Here is a 21,544-nt window from a genome sequence, read left to right on the forward strand (position 1 = left end):
ACTGAGCCACCCAGGTACTCTCAATGGCAAAATTTAACTTGGAATCCTGTTGGCAGGGGTCTGGTAGATGCAGTGCCTCGTGGTCCAGCCCCGGAAAGGTGGCGGTGGGGGGTTAGACCATGGAGGAAGAAAATGGTGCTGCTCAGCCAGGAGATGAGCTGGCAGTGTGGTCAACCACAGCATCCTGTCCCCTCCCAGGACAGAAAGACAGCCCAGCAGGAGAAGGGTGTCGACTCTCCCTGTGAGCAGACACTCGTGTTCATCAAGGTCCTGATGCACCTTTTAGCACCTTTTCTCCCTCTTTTAATTCTGAAAACAAACTTGCGAAGAGGTGATCTGATGATAGTTACAGGGATGTTGTTTATTGACGCTTGCTACGGGGAGGCGCTGCTGTTGGGCTGGGGACACAGCGAGGGTGACCGGCTGTCCAGGTTTGCCTGGGGCTGTTCTGGTTTTAGCACCAAAAGTCTTGTGTTCTGGGAAACTGCTTTGACACACTAGTGAATAAGGCAGTCTTTGCAGTCAAGCAGCTCACACTCCAGGTGGGAGGTCCAGAGACAGACACGAAGCCAAAAAAGTCACAGTTTTAATATAGTGTGGCATTAATTTAGAAGGAATATGAAGGTTTTATTTATATATTGATTCATCTATTCATTTTGAGGAAGGAGATGGCTCCTTCTTTATCTAGTAGATGGAAGAGAGGACCACCCCAGGACATACTTTTGCTTCCAGAAGGATCACTACTTGCCTCTTCAGAGTGGGTACAGTACCCTGAGGTAAGAGAATGGAAGGGATGTTGATCTGGCTTACTTAGCCTGCCCTTCCACAAGTGGCTTTTGGGACAGGTCACATGCACCAGGAAGAGGGGGATGGAGACTCCAGCCCTGCGTCTTTGAGAATCAGTGCCGTGAGTGGCTTTCTGATGGACAAAGGTAATCCTGGTTGAGGGATGGGTAGAAAAGACAGCACAAGCTGCCAAGTGAGCTGACCGGGAGTGAAGGGGGGCTTGACCTAGCCCCAGGACCTACGGAGCTCTCACACCAGGGTGGTCTTGGTCATTGCTGCATCCATGGTGACCAACTTGTCCTCATTTGTCCAGGACTAAAGGGTGTCCTGGGACATGGGACTTTAAACCCACAGCTAACTAGGGTGACTTTTAGAGTGAACATAGAGTTAATCATCCAAACCAAGACACTCCAGAGTGAAATGGGGGGGGGGCTATTGATAAATACACAGTTCAGCCAGGTGTATGTTGGGGCCATCCCAGGGAGCCTGAGACATGCAGCCCTATTCACCCTAGACTACATTTATTTCTGCTTCAAATTCCAGGAAGTACAGTGCACTGTTCAGCCGAGGCAGGAGACCTTCCCTTACCCAGCACCTTGCTATGGTGACAGACTATGGGGACAGTGACAGTGCTGTAAATGTTAACCAGACAGCTAAAATACGAACTTCATTACTCAGGTACAGACAAAACTTTCCTCAGGCCGGTAGCAAAGCAGGAGAACAACCATACGACAATGAGAAACGTTTAGAAATTTGCCATAAATAATATCTTGCAAATGTCTATTTTAATTGAAGCACATTATGTTTTGTGCCATTTCAGAAAGTAAAATTTCTTTCCAGTTCCTTGGGATGCAATGGTATTGACAGTATGAGAGTCTGAATCAGCCTTTCAGCACTTTGTGTCTTGAGGAGGGGACCTGGCTAGGGCCCGCCGAGGGTGGGGTGCACTTGGCCGTGTAACACGAGGTTGGAGTTCACCAGCCCGAGTGCTCCACCACGGTTGGCTGTCTGTGTCGTCACCAAAGAGCTTGTGACTGGAGGCCCCACAGCAAGCCCAAGATGGAAGGGGATTTGACCCCAAGTCCTCTGCAAAGCCCATCCTCTTTTCTTTACGAGCATCGCTCTCATGCCCTCTCACTATCCATGGGGCAGAGGGAATGTTATCAAGTATCAGCACAAAGTAACGGGATGCGGAGGAGAAAGGCATGAGCTCTGCCCGGATGGCTGGGGGAAGAGATAGTGCATGACAGAGCCCCCGTCCGTCCACGGAGTGTGTTCGTCTGCTGCCTCCTGCGTCACTTGGAACTTAGTTTTTCCCGAGGTCTGATGATTGAGGTCAGGAGTCCTGACAATGTTTCAGTATTTATTTCCTCGAAACCTTGAGACCATCGGGAGAGGGAGGGGTATCAACGGAGCAGCAAGGTGGAGGCGGGTGGCCAGAGGAGTCGTGAGTACAGCCCGCTGAGCCTCGCCCACGCGGAAACCAGGTGAGAAGCCGGGAGTAAGCTCTTCTCCAGCTGCTGCTTTGAGAGCGGCTCTCATTGTCTTCTTGTCCTGGGCGTGTGTGTGTTGGAAAAAGTTCTTCAGTTAGAGTGTTCCAGGTTATTTTATACGTCTGAACATAGACCTGCATAACCACCGAAGAGCAGCAGAGTATCCCTACACATTTAAACACCAGATCTTTGTGGGGCACCGGCATGGCTCCGTTGGCGAAGTATCCAACTCTTGATCTCAGCACAGGTCTTGATCTTAGGGTCATGAGTTCAAGCCCTGAGTCAGGCTCCATGCTGGGCATGGAACCTACTTTAAACAGGCAAACAAACAAACAAAAAAACCAGATCTTTGCTAACTTGGCTAAATTTATTTCTTTTTAGGATACATATCTTAAGGCAGCCTGGCTGGGTCAGAGGATATAACAAGTCACATTTTTCATATGCATTGCTTAACTCTTGCATATAGAAAATTCTTACCCCTTGACCTGTCCACAGCAGGGTTTGGCTATCCATGTTTCTGCCTGCTCTTTTTTTTTTTTTTTTTTTAAGATTATTTATTTATTTATTTGACGGACAGAGATCACAAGTAGGCAGAGAGGCAGGCAGAGAGAGAGAGAGGGAAGCAGGCTCCCCACTGAGCAGAGAGCCCAATGCAGGGCTCGATCCTAGGACCTTGGGATCATGACCCGATCTGAAAGCAGAGTCTTTAACCCACTGAGCCACCCAGGCGCCCCCCTCCACGCACTCTTGTTAAAACAGTCGCTATCATTCTCTTCATTTATATGTTTACATATTCGATGTGCAAAAGTTAATATGCCATTATTTTAAATTTCATTTTTTCATAGCGAGATTAAATACCTTTTCACATTTTTCTGTTTGAATTTGTTCTTATGTGAACTGATGTTTGATATCCACTGGCTGTTTTTCTGTTGGGGTATTTGTGAGATTTTTTTGGTCACTGATATTTAATCCCTTTATGCTTAGAAAATGTTACACTGTGTCTCATACCTTTCACATAACCCTCTCCTGATTGTCAGGCCTTCTTGCTTTGTTAGCGCACAATGTTTGCCATGCCACAGCTTTAAGGTTTTTCCTTTAAGATTCGTTCATTTATTTTAGGGGAGGGGGTGTGCAGAGGGAAAGGGAGAGAGAGAATCTTAAGCAGAATTCCCACTGACTGTGGAGCGTGACACAGGGCTCAATCTCACGACCACGAGACCCAAACCATGACCTGAGCTGAAACCAAGAGCTGGACACTTTACTGTCTGCGTCACCCAGGTGCCCCCAGTTTTAAGTTTTGTGTAGAAAAAACTATCATATTTTCCCTGACTTTGGTATAAGATATATATATACCTTAATATATATGTGTCTCAATATATTTTATATGTATGTATGTGATATCAAAGCAAAAAATGCATCTCTGTCTTCAGGCTTATCAAGCATATTCTCCAATGTTTTGAGTATTTTTCTTATTCAGATTATGAATGCATTTGCAGTGCATTGTGCTGCAACAGGTGAGTGTTACCGATCAGAGTTCTTCGTTGTAACTTGCCAAACTGCTTTTTTCTAAGTTGGAAAGGAAGCAACTTATCGGAAGGGCACAGGACTTGCCGCAGGTCGCAGAATGAATGGGTGGCGGAGGCCGGCTGCCCACTGGGCCTGGTGAACACGTCTCTGCGGCCTTGCTTGAGCCCAGGCACTCTTGTCTGCTACTGGGCATACCAGGACGCCCAGTCCACCGCTGCTGGCAGAGCTCGGGCGCCGCAAATCCATACCCCCGGCCCCAGGCCAGAACGGGCCCTGTAGCCCTGCTGCTTCCCTGCTGTGCTCCTAGGCTACGGCGGTGAATTCTTAGGGTGTAGATGTACTCGGCAGAGCCTAAGGTCCTACGCCCGGATGCAGCTGCAGGACCGGACCGCGGGTGTGTAGAGCTTGTGCTGCCCAGGGAATGGCCAGTGACCCCATGGAGCTGACTCCGGCCTTTTCCGCTGCTCAGTCAGCTTCTCTGGGACCACGTGGAAGACAAGCCGTTTTTTTCCCTGTTGAACTGAAGTGGCACCATTATCATACGCTGCAAATCTGTAATTCTTTTCTTTAGCGCAAAATTAATCTCGGTTTCTTTTTTTTTTTTTTCCAATTTATTTATTTTCAGAAAAACAGTATTTATTATTTTTTCACCACACCCAGTGCTCCATGCAAGCTAATCTCGGTTTCTTAAAGAAAAAATAAAAAGTTGACTGCCTGACTTACAGAACAACTATTCACTCTCTAGTCACTACTGAAAAATCTTTTTCCATGTGACCTAATTACACTTTATTTAATGCAACTTTAATTATGAGAAAACATTTTACACATATGTGAAATATCTACCCAGAGCTCATGAACTAGAACACTGGGTAACACTAGAAGTTAGTTGTTAGTGTTGAAAAGAAAGCAAAACCTTCACGTGAGAAAATCTGTTTTAATGAAGAGAGTATTTAATGTTCCATACTTATTTGAAGTATACAGGAGAGCTAGGCTCCTTTTTTCTGTAAGTCTGTACGGGCCCCTTCCTTGGCTCAGCAACATTCTCAATATTCTTCCTGAATGAGGCTTACTCTGGCTTCTTGGACAAGAGGAGCTTCTGCCACAGATCTAATTACTTCTTTCCCTAACTCTCATTTAAGACTTAATATTACTCCCTTTGATATACTATGTAGATTTTGTATACTTGCTACCGATTCTTGAGATACATTCATATATATTCATACTTGTGTGTGTACACACACACACACACAAGTGAACTTTTTTACTTCTAATTTGGATATGACAAAATAAAGCTGTTGAGTCTTCTAAAACTATTTTTAGACTCCTTATCGTTTTACCAGTTCTTTTTTATTCGATTCTTTAGTGTTCTCTAGGTTGATCATCTACGAGTAATAATAAAGTCAAAATAATTCTTCAATAGTTACAGTTCTTATTCTTTTTTTCTCTATAGAATCAGTTAAAACTTTCAGGGCAATATTAAATATTGGAAGTGATAGTGGCCATTCTTGTCTTAGGAATTTAAGTGAGATTCTTCTAAGGTTCTACCATCAAGTCTGCTATTAGTTTCCAACCAATTTTCTTTATTATGCTAGTTAAATTCCAAAATTACTCTGAGTTCTTATCAGGAAAGGATATTTAAAGTTGTCAAGTGCCTTTTGGCATTTCCTGGACTGGTTATATTTTCTTGTGTAATTATACTATAATTGCCATTTGTTTATTGGGAGCCCAAGACATTTGTTCTGTAGTATTTCTTGCTTCCTCATGGGACTCTTAACTCCTTCTCTCCTCTGTATCTCCTAGACACTACTAGCTGCTTCTAGAGCCTGGGCTGCATCCAGGTCCCATTACTCTGCTAGGAGATCTTCCTGGGTGGTGCTGTTTTCTTCCTGCTGTGTCACTCGGTCCCCTGCTATCTGGGTGTACCATTTTAGCATGAGGTTAGGGTTGATTAGAGGGCTCATGTACCGTCAATCAGCAGTGCATCTCATTATAAAGTTCCCATTAACCTTCCACTTAATGGCTTTAGTATCTAGAAACAATGGTCTCCTTCTATTATTTTAATAGGAGTAACAAGAAGGCAATGAAAAATAGTATCTATTGTTGTTTTTCACTTAGTAGCTGAATTTTTCTATAAAAAGAAACTTAGGTCACCCTGAAATGCAGTTTGTACAGAGAAGGAAGGATAAATGCTTGCTTTTCCATGTGTTAGAATACAGAGCTGGTTCCCTAGTGACCCCAGAGAGGCAGGAGGTAGCGAATGTAACACTCCGTCCAGTGATGTCGTGATTTTAGCTGCGTTTCCTATTTCTGTCAACACATGGTAATGTTAAAGCGTATTTTTACTTTCAAACCATTCAAAAGGCCCTTAATAAGGGTCACTAAAAAAAAAATAAATAAATAACATGGGAGGAATTTTGTTCATCTCTGGGAGTGGTAGAAAATCTTCATTCTGCGCCACTGACTTTCCTCATGGTTACCTCCATTTGTTCTCCTGGTTGGAACACAGGACGGCTGTTCTCTGGACATGTAACACGGTTTCATTTGTCTCAGGATGTTTTTATTGTTTCCTCGGGGAATTCGTTATTGACCAGGTGATCTTTGAACATCTCCCCTAAAAAATTAGCTTTATGTTGCTTTCCTGGCGCCAAGACAGTGGGATTCTGTATCCCTCAGGAACAGATACAAAGCTAATTTTTAGGTTCTTTATTTTGCAAGATTTCAAGAACTCCAGGGAGAATTAAAAAAAAAAAAAAAAAAACCCAAAGTGAAAGACCTTACGAAGACCTTACCAAAAAAGCTATCTCCCCTCTCACTTTCTTAATAATAGCAATAACTTTATAATGGGATATGGGAGATAACAAGGATGATGGTAAGGGTGGCGATGGGGATGATGTGTGTGTGTTATTCTGCATGTGGATGGTGAATTAGGAAGTGACTATAAAAGAGAAATTTAGGGAAAGGACCTCGCCTATATAAACCTGGATTTGTAAGTCACGGAGAAAGCAAGATCAGTTTTTAAGCCTGGACCCCATAGATGGGAGTGGCATCTACTGTTGAAATAGGCTCTGCTTTTGGTGTGATGTGAATCATTTGGGTAGACAGCGGCTGTTTCAGCCAGTGTTCGATGTTCAGTTCAGGACCCATTGAATCATTTTGAGAAAGAGTCGGCCCCAATCAGGAACGTTTATCTTCGAGTTTGTCCTGCCAAAATTTATGTACCTTTTGGATAGAGGCTATCCCCCCCCCTATTTATTGGAGAAATAGAAAAATGAGGCAGAAGAAATAAACCACACATTGGAAACAGGATGGCCTTTGGGTTTTGGTGAGCATATAGGCCACATATGATGAACCCTCATAGGTAGAAGCCATCCCCTTGCCTGCTTTCAACAAATAATGACCTAACAGACACCCACCGCATGCTGGGTGCCTTGCAAGGCTCTGTGGAAAAAGCAGCTCACAAGACCTCATCTTCAGCTTGAAGGGCTTCATTCGGCTCGCAGAGGAGATGCAGCAGGTAAATGGGCAGTTACAAAGGAGTGCTTCAGTAAGGAAGCCATCTTCATCTGGGGTCCTGAAGAAGCTCAGAGGAACATCTGTCCCAGGTGTGGGTACCCAATAAGGGATGTCTGAGCTGAGGCCTCCCTATGGGAGGAGATAAGAGAAGTCAATGCAAAGGAACCCTGTGTGCAAAGCCTCTGCCCCGTCAGGTGGGTCTGGGGTAGAGAACTCAGGGGGGAGAAATGTAAGACATTAGGCGGGAAAAATGTTAGAGATCGGTCTTGTCCAGCCTTGTAAGTCAGTAAGAAGTTTGGGTATTCTTCTGAGGATGCTGATGTAATGAAGATAGTGACATGAGTCAGACAGATCTTTTAGAGGACTTCCTCTGCCCACAGTAAGTGCTCAAGAATTACTTGTGCAATGAAAGACAGCTTCTACTTTTCATTCCTTTCTTCCTTCCTTCCCTCCTCCTTTCCTCCCTCCCTCCCTCTCTCCTTCCTTCTTCTCTTCTTCCTTCCTTCCTTTCCTCCACCCTTCCTTTCTTCCTTCCAGAGAGTGTAAGAATGGGGGGAGAGGGGCAGAGAGAGAGAGAGAGAATCTTAAGGAGGCTCCACACAACTTAGAGCCCTATGCAGGGCTTGATGTCACGACCCCGAGATTGTAATCTGAGCTGAAATCAAGAGTCGAACATTAAACCAACTGAGCCAGCAAGCACCCCTGCAATTCTCCTTCCACGCTTTCAGACACGCCTGTGGTCCGCAGCAAGGCCAGCCCTGCACGTGCGCCGCATCCGAAGCTGTGCGGGGCGGGCCGGCCTCCAGCGCCGCCTTCTCCTCCGCAGACCCGGCCAGGCCGTCCAGCCGGCAGCTCGGCCAACTGCCCCAGGGGCGCCTCAGCCACGGTCCCTCGCGGTGGTCTAACCCACGGGGCGTCTCTTTGACTCAGGAATCCGAAGAACACATAAGACGAACTCTGTGCTCCTCGGGAACGACTTAGAGACGGTTGTTTCGAAGCCGTCGAAGCCGCCAACCTCGCAGAGGGCGCTTAGCAAGCGGCGCCCGGGCGCAGTGGGCGGCGGAGCGCGGCTGAGCGCGCAAAACCCCGCCGCGCATCTGGAAGGCAGGAGGGAAGCTCCGGTTTGGGCAGAGATGAGCAGCGGCCTGCACGGCAGAGACTTCCGAATACGAAGTACGTTGCTGGGCAGGAAGACGAATGGGGAAGAAGAGGCAAAATCACCAACTGATGAAACCAAAAGTTTCTGTGCGTCGTTGGGAGCCGACGGTTAGGGCAGAGGAAGAGAAGCACGTCGTCTCCAAGGGCAGCATTTCAGCAGGGGGTGGGGGGGGTGGGCGCAGGGACAGAACTGCGCGTGGGTGTGAGTGAGGCTGAGTAGCTACGTGATGAAGACGCTTCTAGAAGCGGTTACACTCCTTGACTGGTTTTCCTCCTCCAAAAAGCCCTAAGGAGTGACATGTTAGTGCTTTGCTTCTGCCCCCACTGGGAGGAGCCCTGGAGGAGAGAAGAGCCCAGGAGCTCCGCCGGGACGAAAGCCCTGGGCAGTTCCTGCCACGACGACCCGCAGAGAACAGGGAGGTCGCCAGGGACAGGAGAGGGCGAGGTGAGGAGGCCGCGACAAACAGGAAGCCCCTAACCAGACACACGGCGGCGAAGGGGAGTTACAGCGAGCAGAAGCAACATCTCAAGGTTAGTAACCTTCTAGAAAAAAAAGTGGATGTGGCTGAGCTCACACCTTTTTTTTTTTTTTTAAAGATTTTTTTTTTATTCATTGGACAGAGAGATCGCAAGCGGGCTGAGCAGTAGGCAGAGAGAGAGGAGGAAGCAGGCTCCCCGCTGAGCAGAGAGCCGGATGCGGGGCTCCATCCCAGGACCCTGAGACCATGACCGAGCTGAAGGCCGAGGCTCAACCCACTGCGCCTCCCAGGTGCCCCTGAGCTCACACTTTTTTTTTTTTCTTTTTAATTTATTTATTTTCAGAAAAACAGTATTCATTATTTTTTCACCACACCCAGTGCTCCATGCAATCTGTGCCCTCTATAATACCCACCACCTGGTACCCCAACCTCCCCCCGCCACTTCAAACCGCTCAGATTGTTTTTCAGAGTCCATAGTCTCTCATGGTTCACCTCCTCTTCCAATTTAACCAAATTCCCTTCTCCTCTCTAACGCCCCTTGTCCTCCATGCTCTTTGTTATGCTCCACAAATAAGTGAGCTCACACTTTTAACGTAAATCTCCTGCAGGGGAGTAGAGACTGTCCATGAAAGAGTGTCAAGTAGATTCAGCAGGAAAAGAGCCAATGACAGCTGGATGACTGATGTCTGTCCTATGAACCTGTAAGTTCGTGGATGGGAACAGTTCAGCCAGACGGTGTCATTTAGGTCCTTTCTCACAGTGCTTCTAGAAGAATTGTGTTTGTAGTAGGTCTGATGGTATGTTCCTTGAGAATAAGGAAATCGAGCTAATTTTACTAGTGTCTGCACTGCTTAACCTTCCTTCCTTCGAGCAAGACGGAGCAAGGAGGACCTTAAATAACGAATGCCTGCTAGCTGAGTATTTATTACCCTGTGCAGGGCTTGGTGACCTTTCTCTGTCACGCATCACACAGTTACTATTTTCGGCTCTGTAGGCCATGTGGTCTCTCTGCAGCCACTCATCAGAGCACAAAAATAGCCATGGACAGACAATGTAGAATCAAGTGAGCACGTCCCAGTCTGAACGGACTATTTGTAAAGGGTCCAACAGGGGCTGGATTCGGCCCTTGAGCCACAGTTTCCAGAACCCTGTCCTGGAGGAGCTCTGCTGCAGCCCAGCTGAGGTGTCTGCTTTGAATGGAAGCTAGGCCTTCATGGGCGGTCCCTCCAAGGTGATCTAACCCCTGGGGCAGCTCTGTGACTTGCCCGAGTTCTAAGGGCCTGGCGGTCTGAGGGAAATCGTGTGCCCTTCCTTTGTAACATTCTCCTGAGGCGACACTTTGAGGCAGGGAGCAGAAACCTAGACTAAAACCCTCCTGTTGAAGTCTTGCTGGAAGGAGAAGCCTCGCTTCAAGGACATCCCAGCCAAAGGCATATAAACTCTCACGTCTCGGGGTAGGGGAGGAGGAAAGCCCCCAGTCTTCCCCGCCTCGGTCCCTTCTTCTCAGAGTCTAGCACAGGCGAGACTGTTTCGCAGCCCTCGGCAGGTCAGCCGCTGTCTGAGCAGGAGTGGGACGGGAGCAGGTAGGAGCGGCTTCTCTGTGTACACCTGTGTCCAGCACCACCCGGGGACGGTTGCCTACTTGGGTGACTGCGCAGAGACGAGAATCCGCCCAACGGCCAGAGAAAGCAGACATCTGGGAAAGCAGAACGTGTTACAGATAGCAGAAACAATGAAGCTGAGGAGAGGGAAGCGTCTGTGTGCGTGGATGGCCTAAGAGAAGGAGACAGCATGTCCGAAGGCTGTCATCCAGCCCAGGACGCCCCGCAGCATGCGGGGCGAGGCAAACCCGTGCAAATGAATTTCGTGCTTGCGTGGTTCGCTGAGACCTGTTGGATAGGGGAGGAGTCCAATAATATTTTGATTAATGACTTCCTTGAGGATGAAGCTCTTTTATACAGACAGCTCTATTAGAAAAAAACCTCAAGCCAAAATTCCTTCATAAATCATGCAAAAAATGGCTCCCTCCGCAACAGGAATAGCTCAAGGGCGTCTCTATTTGTCTTTGGTTCAATGCTGATGAATAGGGTTTGTCCTCAGCAAAGTCGTGACAGCTGAACTTGATCTCCGGCTGCACATCCTTCTGCATCTTCCATTTGGATCTGTAGCCTCCGGGGCCGGCATTTTAGTCGCTGCAGAATCGAGTCACCGGTAGTGCAAGTGCTGTCTTCGTCTTTCCACGGACTTGGCTTTGGATGCCTTGGGAATGTAGGGTCCCTGCCCACTATTATCAGTTCATTCCCCTTTTCTTTTCTTTCTTTCTTTTTTTTTTTTTTTAAGATTTTATTTATAGGGACGCCTGGATGGCTCAGTTGGTTGGACGACTGCCTTCGGCTCAGGGCGTGATCCTGGAGTCCCGGGATCGAGTCCCACATCAGGCTCCCAGCTCCATGGGGAGTCTGCTTCGCTCTCTGACCTTCTCCTCGCTCATGCTCTCTCTCACTGTCTCTCTCAAATAAACAAATAAAATCTTTAAAAAAAAAAAGATTTTATTTATTTATTTGACAGAGATCACAAGTAGGCAGAGAGGCGCGCAGAGAGAGATAGAGAGGGGGAAGCAGGCTCCCCGCTGAGCAGAGAGCCCAGATGCGGGGCTCGATCCCAGGACCCTGAGATCATGACCTGAGCCGAAGGCAGAGGCTTAACCCACTGAGCCACCCAGGTGCCCCATTCCCCTTTTCTCATAATCCTCCCGCACGCCTGATTCTTCACTCTGGAGGGAAGCTCCCCGAGGGCTGTGGGAACGTCTGACTGGAAGATTCTGTGTTGCGTCTCATTCTCGTAGGGTGGCACCACGTGCCGCAGCAGAGACCTGCTGTGTCCCCCGTTCCTCTTGCCGCTCTACCTGCACCTCTGCCAACCTGCCCAGCCCTGACCACGCACACACCATATATATGTGCATTAATAAACACACAGACGTTAATATAAACGCATGCAATGTCTCGGCGTGTGTTCCATGAGCACTTAGAGATTCTTTCCGTCGTGAATCATTGACCTGACAGCCCGGACTCTGCTCTGCATCATCCGTTCCTAGCGGGTGAGGAGCTGCGGTGCAGGCGTGTGACGGGACTGCGCTCGCCGCCCGCACGCTGGGGCTCCATGTGCGTTTGCAGACCAGACTGGCTGAGGGACCACGTGACGTCAGTCAATGCAAGGCCAACAGCGACATGCGGTGGCTTGTGCCGTTGGAGAGACCTGAGGTGCATCTGGCCTAATGCCATTCACGAGCGGTGAAACTCACGCAACATAAAATTAAAGTGTGCAACTGAGTGACATTTCACACATTCGCAGCGTCCTGCAAGTACCATCTCTATCAAGTTCTAAAACATTTTCATCGTCCCAAAGCAAAACTCTATGACTTAAGCAGTCGCTCCTGGTTTCCTCTCCCTTAAGCTCCTGACAACTGATCAGATCTACGGATTTACCTATTCTGGGTGTTTCACATACATGGAAGCTTAAAATATGTGACCCTTTGTCACTTAGCATGTTTTCAAAGCTCATTCATGTCGTAGCCTGAATCAGTATTTCATTCCTTTTTAAAACTGCATAGTATGCCATTGTGTGGATTACCACAATTTCTTTATCCTTCCTTCTGTTGATGGACATTTGGGTCGTTTCCACCCCCTGACTCTTGTGAAGACAGTTGCTGTGAACACTGGTATGCAAGTATTTGTTTGAGTATCTGTTTTCAGTTCTTTGGGGTATAAACCTACGACTGGAATTGCTGGGTCTATGGTTATTCTGTTTTACTTTTTGAGGAACAACCAAACTGTTTTCCACAGTAGCTGCACCATTTTACATCCCCACCAGCCCTGTACAAGGATTTCAACTTCACTGTGTCCTTGTCAGCACTATTATTTGCCTTATTTTTCATTATAACCATCCTAAGGAGCATGAAGTGATATCTCTTTGTGGTTTCAATTTGCATTTTTTTCCTAATGACTAGTGAGGTTGAGCAACTTCTCATGTGCTTGTTGGTTGTTAGTATTTTTTTTTTAGAGAAATGTCTATTCAGGTTTTTTGCCCATTTTTAAATTTTTTTTTTTTTTACTTTTTAATTTTTTTTAGTCCATTTTTAAGTTGGGTTGTTTGTCTTTTTCATTGTTGAGTTATAAGAGTTTTTTTAATATATTCTGGTTTCTAGACCTTTATTAGATGTATGATTTGCAGATATTTTCTCCAGCTCTTAGATTTTTTTTTTAACTTTATTGATGGCAAAATATATTAAGTATTTTGAAATAGGTCATACTGTGTCTGTCACAAGATCACTCCAGGTACAGAGTGTGTGTGTGTGTGTGTGTGTGTGTGTGTGTGAAGGGACACAGGTCTAAAGCAGGGCACGGTGCAAGGAGGGCCAGTTAGGAGGACACTTTCTTGAGGGATTCAGGAATTCTTGGTACTGGGTGTAACTCTTGTTCTATAGTTTTATTTTTTTGTCAGTACCTATCAAGAGGAAGTCCTTTTGTTAAGATTTGATGTGTGGAGTTAATTTTTCTGTCTCAGATATAAATCCTCATTGCCCTTACCACCTTAGTCCATTCTCCACAGGCATCCAGGTTCTCTTTCAAAATCACAAAGCTGTCCTCATCACTGCCTCCGTAAGATTTTTAGTGGCTCTGTGTTGCTGTCAGAGTTGTGTTTAATGTGCCATAGATGTGTCCCAGGGACAGTGTTTGGTGCTGTGGTTACAGATGTAAGCAGGATGCGGTGGTTCCTGAAGGCCAGGTTTGAACTTCTCCATTGCTGTCCTTCAAGATACTTGCAATCTGGACCCAACATCGTGGTTGTCTCTTTCCCAACCCCTAGACCACAGTGACACCTGTCCCCTAAAATCTCCTGTTGTCAAGCCGTTGTCTACTTCCCTTCCTCCTCTACTTGGAAAGTCTTAGTTAGGTCAGAACGCCCAGCATCTGGTGCATTTTTTCTATGAAACCTTTTGTAATTAGAATGAATTTTCCCCTCTCTGGGCTGTGCCAATACTTGCTCAAACTTGACTTCTATAGAATTATCAGGTTTTATTATAATAAATTGCCTCTGTGATCTGTCTGATCCAAGATACTACTGCATGCCTTGAGGACAGAGACCAAGTCTTTCTCCTACTTGCTCATACTTTCTCACACCTCCAGGGCCTAGGCAGGGTACCTGGCACAGCTCAGTAAATTTTTGAACAGACTATTTTTTTGAATTACTTGCAAAACAGAGATACCTCATCTGACTCTATCACACAGCTGTTACAGGTAAAATTCCACAGACGTGAAAGCTTTTGGAAAACCGAATGCTGTGTACACATAAGGTGGCCTATACAGTACCATATGTATACATTCTAATTGTATAATGCTGATCTCTTGCTTCCTGAAAAAGTTCCAGGTTAGATACTGAGGTTGAACAGCACACACCTACTGGTAAACTTTGGGATTGAAACCAGGTTCAGAGTTGGCCGTAGGCAACATTGTCTTTAGGGATTCATGTTCCTCCTTTCAATTTTGACCTATTTTTTATTTTGACCCTGTCATCGGGGGCCAAATGTGTTCATCTAATTCCATAGAGGAAATAATGTGTTTTTATATTAACATGGTAATATGTTCCTAACAAGTTTTTAAGAAACTGAACTGAAAAAAAAAAGGAAAAGAAAAATCAATCACATTTGATATTGTACTATAATCATGTAAGATGTAACCATTAGGGGAACGTGGGCGAGGGGGTGCTCTCTGTACTATCTTTGCAAATTACATGACTCTGTAACTATTTCAAAATAAAAAGTTTAAAGAAATCATTCATAATGGTAAGTTTGTGTACGTCCTGACCTACAACACTCTTGTAGCTCAGGTCCTTCTGTGGTCCCTTCATGGCTTCCAAAGCAAATGCCTGAGGTCAATGAAAAGGTAGAGGTAAAAGGTAAAAGGAAGGCCATGCCCAACCACAGTCCGCATTGGTAAAGCCTCCAAATCCCGGACACCCCAGGCCCCTCCCCCTGCCCTTCGGTCTCTGCTCCAATGTCAAGTTCTCAGGGAACTTGACCTTTCTGTCTAAAAGGGAAACTACCACCAGCACCACCCTATCCCCACTTTCCTGCTTTGTGTTTTCTTCGTGCACTTATTACCTATAACTAACTATATTTTTTACTATTTTATTTCCGTTTCTGTCTCCTCCCACTAGAATGTAAGCTCCATGATGGCAAGGACTTCTTCTTCTTCTTCTTCTTTATTTCTTTATTTATTTTAAATAAATTGACTGTTGTATCCTAATTGCCTAGAGCAGAGTTTGGCATAGAGAACGCCCTCAGCCATTCGCTGATTTGTTCAATGAATGAATCTTTGTAGAAAATAAAAGCTTGAAAATAAGCAATTTCCCCGAGAGAGAGAAGTGATTCAAATCTGCTCATCCTTGTGCGAGAGCAAACCTGACTTTGAAGCTCAGACCTTTTCCTGTGTTCGTTCTTCAGAGAAAGAAGGCACGACTGATAATATCTGAGAGGAAGGAAGCAGTGCATTGTGCAGGGCCTCTGCATGTAACATTATAAAAATTGTCTTTTTTTTTAATAGACCAGCCTCCCAAACGGTTTCCAGAGATGGATTATCTTACTTTCTTCTTCGCTATTCTTCACGTATACAGAGGTAAAGATAATGTCTTCATTTAAAAAATTTACTTCTTTTTTGGTCTTCTAGTGGGACATGCTTAGAATTTATAATGCCCTTTAGTAGGCTCAGATAATTTCTCACTTGTTCAGGAAATCTACAAGTTACAAATACCTCTTATCGGCAGTGGAAACCTTTTTAGACTAAGGTAGAAACTGCTAGTGTTTAGCGGGGTCTCAATTTGCTCTCTTCCTCGGTCTTAGAAAGCTTAGAATAAGATTGAGATGTCTTTTGCTATGTCAGCCATCAAGCCTAACTGAGTAAATGGGATGTTGTGTGTTTCAGCGCTTTGTGAAGAGATGGTTTGGGACACGACTGTTAAACTTGCTGAGAATATGAGCCTGGAGTGTATATATTCATCACTGGACACCTTAGTTCAGCTGGAATGGCACAAGATCACTACGACCAACAGAGAGCTCATGGCCATTTTCAGCCCTACTTACGGTTTGAGTGTAAAGCCACCCTATACTGAGAGGGTTTACTTTTTGAATTCCACCATGGCGCCCAATGATATGACCCTGTCCTTTCATAACGTCTCTGAGGCTGATGTTGGCTTCTATTCCTGCTTTCTGCACACTTTCCCACAAGGACATTGGGAGAAGGTGATCCAGGTGGTTGCCTCAGGTGAGTGGACATTTTGCTCTCCTTCTTACCCATCTATGACATTGAATCTTAAAACCCCAGCAGAAACTATAAAATGCCCTATCATGTGTTTGTGGTATTTTCCAATTTCACTCCTAGATCTTATGATGTTATTGTTTTAAAGAACTAGTTCTGTGAATCAGTTTCATTTTTCTTAATGTGCTGTGATTTCTGAGTAGAATAGGCATCTCACAAATTAAGGTGTCGTAGGAAGAAGAGCCCAGGTTTTCTCTTGTCTCAACCATGACTAGAGCCTGGACTCAGCCGATGTTGGCCGTGTTCGGGTCCAGGACCAGATCCTTCCCCATGTGAGCTTCCTCCCCGGGACGGAGTGCTGCTTCCTTCCACTAGGCACTCAGTGCTGGCTTCAACCTCTGTGTGTTCAGAGTCCTCTCTGTAACACCAGATCTAGGTGTATTAGTGAATCTGGGCAGAATTCTTCAGGAACTGGCTCCATTTTTTGCTTCAACCAAGTTCCTAAGAGATGAACCTTCAGAAACTGCAAGGTGTCCTTTCAAGAAGGATCAAATGATCTCCTAGATATTTTCTGCCGTGTCTATCAGGGACTGGTTAGCTGCTTAGTGAGTTAGTCCTTCGAGTAATAGCCACGTGGATTGGGTACAGTATATTGGAAAAACATGGCTTTTCTAGCCTTTAGTTTCCTCAAAACCTTATGTTAGTTGATCGATCCCCTCTGCATCTCAGGCTTCTGAATAGTAAACGGAGTTAATAATACCATTCTCTTTGTCGAATGGCTTAGGGATCCTATGGTTAAAGACGGGGGGTAGTCAGGAGTGATGGGTGTTATTATTGTCACTATTATCATTCCCTATGCTTTCAATACAAAATGACTAATGATGAAATTTTGAGATGTCAGAAATAGTTTGGAATCGTGTGTTTCTTGTCTGAAGTCTCTAAAATTATATCCTAAATGGATATTCAGAGGAACACATTATGTGACATGTGCTGGAGGGCTTGCTTTCCAAGGGATGTATATTATAAAAGAACAGCTGGGACGCCTGGGTGGCTCAGTCGGTTAAGCCGCTGCCATTGGCTCAGGTCATGATCCCAGGGTCCTGGGCTCGAGTCCTGCATCGGGCTCCTTGTCCAGCAGGGAGCCTGCTTTTCTCTCTGCGTCTGCCTGCCACTCTGCCTGCTTGTCCTCTCTCTTTGGCAAATAAATAAGTAAAATATTTAAAAAAATAAAAGAACAACTTATAGTATTGCATTGGGGATAGCAAATAGTTAGAAGATAAGGAAACTTCCCATGTGTTAGTTTTCTTTTTCTCTGTGGATGTAGCTAAGCTCAAAAAAGGTTTTGTGTATATGACGGAGGCTTACGAAGTGTTTATTAGCAAAATCTCTTTAACGAAATATTTATTATCGAGTCCATTTTGTCATGGAACACCTCATTTGCTTTGTGTAGTCACCTGTTGAGGGCTGTCTGCGAGTTTTTCACGTATGGACCACTTTGGATCAGCCGTGCAGATGAAAGAGAGGGCCTTGGGGTGGAGAGAGCTAGTCCACACCTGGCCTGAGCCACCAAGGCCACAACGAGCTGGGAACCCCACCCCCCTTCATGTGGTGAGCTTTTGCAGTTTGGATTCCCAGATCAGGAATTCCAATTTCTGTCAAAATGGCGCTGATTAAACATAGGGAGAATAATGGTCCCGGGCACAGGGAGGTTCACAATTGGGTGGGATGACTCCGCCTAGAGAGCTACGGCGCGGCGTGAGGGCTGCAGTTAACAACGTTGCAGTGCGGACTGCACGTCCTGAGAAAGGAGATCTCAGGCGAACGTTCTCCCTGGGAAAAAAAAAATGTGACTATGTGAGAAGAAATGTGAATTAGCTTGATTGTAGTAATCGTCTCACTGTGTGTGTGTATGTGTATGTTTCTATTTATCAAATGATTGTATTGCATGCCTTAAATACATACTTTTTTTAAAAAAGATTTTATTTCTTTATTTGAAAGAGAGAGAAAAAGAGAAGGAGGGGAGGGGCAGAGAGAGAAGCAGGCTCCCTATTGATCAGGGAACCCAACGTGGGGCTCCATCCCAGGACCCTGAGATCATGACCTGAGCTGAAGACAGACACAAACAACTGAGTCACCCAGGCACCCCTAATATATACATTGTTAATTTCAAAACAAAACAAAAATGGCATTTTGACCAAGTTGAGGATAGAAAATAGAGCTAAATTATTGGGAACTAAGTTGTGATCGCCATACCAAGGTGGGATTTTTATCATCATGTATGAACAATTTTGGCAATATTCCCTGCTTTTATCATCCAGATTTATTGCTCCTGTCATTTTCTTGTGGTTAGGCAAGGGGGATCTTTACCTTCTGGGGCTGTTTCAAATACAATGGTAGGATTTTCAATCACTGGTCAAAGAAAGGAGAGCCTGCCTCTCCACATAAATGAATTATTCATGATGGTGTTCTTTTTTTTTTTTTTTTTAAAGATTTTATTTATTTGACGGAGAAGGAGGCAGCAAGAGAGGGAACACAAGCAGGGGGAGTGGGAGCAGGAGGAGCAGGCTCCCCACTGAGCAGGGAGCCCAATGTGGGCTCAATCCCAGGACCTTGGCACCATGACTTAAGTCAAAGGCAGATAGTTAATGACTGAGCCACCAGGTGCCCCCATGATGGTCTTCTTTTTTTTTGTTTGTTTAGTTTTATTTTCCCTGTGATGGTATTCTTAAGCATGTTTTGTCATGATTGTTTTTGATCATTTATATTTTTAAGTAACAGATTGTGGTAATGGGCTGGTGAGAGTATTCCACTCATTTTCAAAACCTGGAGGGATTCCTTTTTTTTTTTAAAAAAAGAACAAACTAAAAATGATAGTGAATTTAAAAAATAGTAGCCATATCTCAAAGCTATAACCTTATATATACTTTTAGTTTTCGGTTTGTGCTTTATTAACGTAGTATCCGGACCTGCAAGTACGGCACGTGTGTAACTCAGAGGAACCGTTGATGGTCTATTTAACGACACAAGACTGGAGCTGGAATCCAGAAATCCTAGTTTGTATAATGGGTTGTGAGGCCTTCAGAAGGAAGTCCTACATACGCTAATTTCTCTTCTTTGCTGATAGCTGACTACGTTAGAGGAACTTGGTCAGTATCTTCTCATTTAACTCACTGCCCACATGGATGTGGACAGAAGCTTGATTTTCCAGGCAAGGACTTGTGAGTTCGCAGACTTCGTGTGTGTCCCGTTGGATAAAACTGCTGTGAGGAATGGGAAGTGACAGCTTGGGGGTGGGGCACGGAGCTGCGGGGGCCCTCAGAGGAGGGTCAACCTTGGTACAGCCTTGCGGGCCGCACCCCCTACCCGGCTTTCAGCTCAGGACTGAGCAGCAACTAGGGCAAGCTTATACTAGATAAAGGTGCTGTTATGCAAATTTACGTTACTGATGGGAGACGTTAATGGTGAGCCGGGCTGCAGGCATTTACTGCTTCAGGGAGAAGCTGCCGGGGTGGCTTGGGCCGTAGGTAACCTTCCAGAGGCCGCCCCTTCACGGCAGTTTGTGTTGGAAGAGGGATCCCGCTGAAAACTCCTGTCTCTGGCCTTACTAGTCAGTTCAAGGGAATGTAGTTAAGCTTAAGGAAATGACCCCCACAGGGCGCCCACCCACCCTACTCCACAGTCTACCTTCCCCCAACTGCCTCCTGTGCTTGCACCGAGTGTCATCTCCTCTAATGCTTCCGAAACACCGTGGTGGAGGTGATGTGCTCCCACCGTGCCGCCGGTGGAAGTGCTCAGGGTCATCCACCATCTGGGGGCTGTGATGTGCCCAGTCTGAGCACGCAGAGGAGACCAGTCGATGTTTGCGAAGTGCCAGGAACAAGAGGAAGGGGAATGGAATTCCCGCACAGTGCGCAGGGAGGCTTGAGGACCGAGTGGCACTGGATCTTGAAGATGTGGAGGGTATTCTTCTGAGAGAGACAGATGAGAGAAGGAGAGAAAGTGGAGAGGGAAGTGTTCTAGGGGCACAAGGAAAGTTTGACATCCACGCAGGATGTGGTTCCCTCTCTGGGCTCTGTGGCCCCTCGCTGCCATGAGAGGTAGCCCAAGAGGAAAAAACAGGGGTGCCCGCATCAGCCAGGGGGCTCAGCATGTGATATGCTGGGGTCCCAAGGAAGGTTTTATACAGTAGATTCTAGGTTAAAAAAAAAAGAAGCTGGAACAGCGCAATGTCACAAAGAGCCTGAGAAGTTAGGCTGGCCGAGATCTTCATTGCCTCATGGAGTCTGAATTTCACTATGGGAAATCCGTGGGAAGCTACTGAACATTTTCCAGAGGGAGACACATAATAAATTTATGTTTTTCACAACCAACAAGATGAAATTAGTTGTAGCTTATAGGAGGGGAAGAGTTTAAGGTCAGGGTAAATAATATTTTATGGATTGGTGCACTTATCCACTGCTGGTAGGAGTGTACATTAGTATGTGTATTATATTATTGGTATTGGTAATATTCAGGGTTCTCCTGAGAAACAGAAGGAATAGGTTGTATATGTATATAGGAAGAGATTTATTATAGGGAATCGGCTTATGTAATTATGGAGACTGTCAAATGTGGACCAATAGGCTGGAGTCCCAGGAAGGACAATGGTGCAGATGAAGTCAGAAGGCTTCTGCTGGAGACTTCCCTCTTTTTTTTTTTTTTTCCCAATTTATTTATTTTCAGAAAAACAGTATTCATTATTTTTTCACCACACCCAGTGCTCCATGCAAGCTGTGCCCTCTATAATACCCACCACCTGGTACCCCAACCTCCCACCCCCCGCCACTTCAAACCCCTCAGACTGTTTTTCAGAGTCCATAGTCTCTCATGGTTCAGCTCCCCTCTTGTCTGGGGAAGCAAGTCTTTTTGTTCTATGCAGGCCTTCAACTGATTAGATGAGGCCCACTCACAGTATAGAAGGCAATCTGCTTACTCAGAACTCACCAATTTAAATGTTAATCTCATCCAAATGTTTCAGTGAGTGGCACTAGAGAGGAAAAGAGGTTCCTCTAATACTAAGGACCCAGAACTGTTGGCAGTGCCAAGAAATCCCCTAATGAGAAAGATTCTAAAGACCATGTTGTCCTATGTCTTAACTGGGGCAGCCAACCCAGAATCATCAATATGTGCTTTCCTCTGGCTACTTATTTGTTTATTAATTTTGGGATGATGTCAGGATTTAAATTTTATTTAAAGCTGGAGAAGGGGCAGTGTCCCAGATCTGGTTTGTGGCAAT

The 21,544-nt window shown here is 45.6% G+C and overlaps 1 protein-coding gene across 1 annotated transcript in view; it reads left to right on the forward strand.

The window, feature by feature from the left end:
• The first annotated feature begins 2,266 nt into the window (after nucleotides 1-2,266).
• CD226 (CD226 molecule) overlaps nucleotides 2,267-21,544 on the forward strand; it is a 79,106-nt gene continuing 59,828 nt past the window's right edge. Inside the window, exons 1-3 of the mRNA XM_044240966.1 lie at nucleotides 2,267-2,273; nucleotides 15,559-15,630; nucleotides 15,937-16,275. Coding sequence (XP_044096901.1) covers nucleotides 15,585-15,630; nucleotides 15,937-16,275 — 385 coding nt within the window. The 5' untranslated portion in view covers nucleotides 2,267-2,273; nucleotides 15,559-15,584. The remainder of the gene's footprint in view (nucleotides 2,274-15,558; nucleotides 15,631-15,936; nucleotides 16,276-21,544) is intronic.

The sequence above is a fragment of the Neovison vison genome, chromosome 3, assembly GCF_020171115.1.
Source record: "Neovison vison isolate M4711 chromosome 3, ASM_NN_V1, whole genome shotgun sequence".
Taxonomy (NCBI): Eukaryota; Metazoa; Chordata; class Mammalia; order Carnivora; family Mustelidae; genus Neogale; species Neogale vison.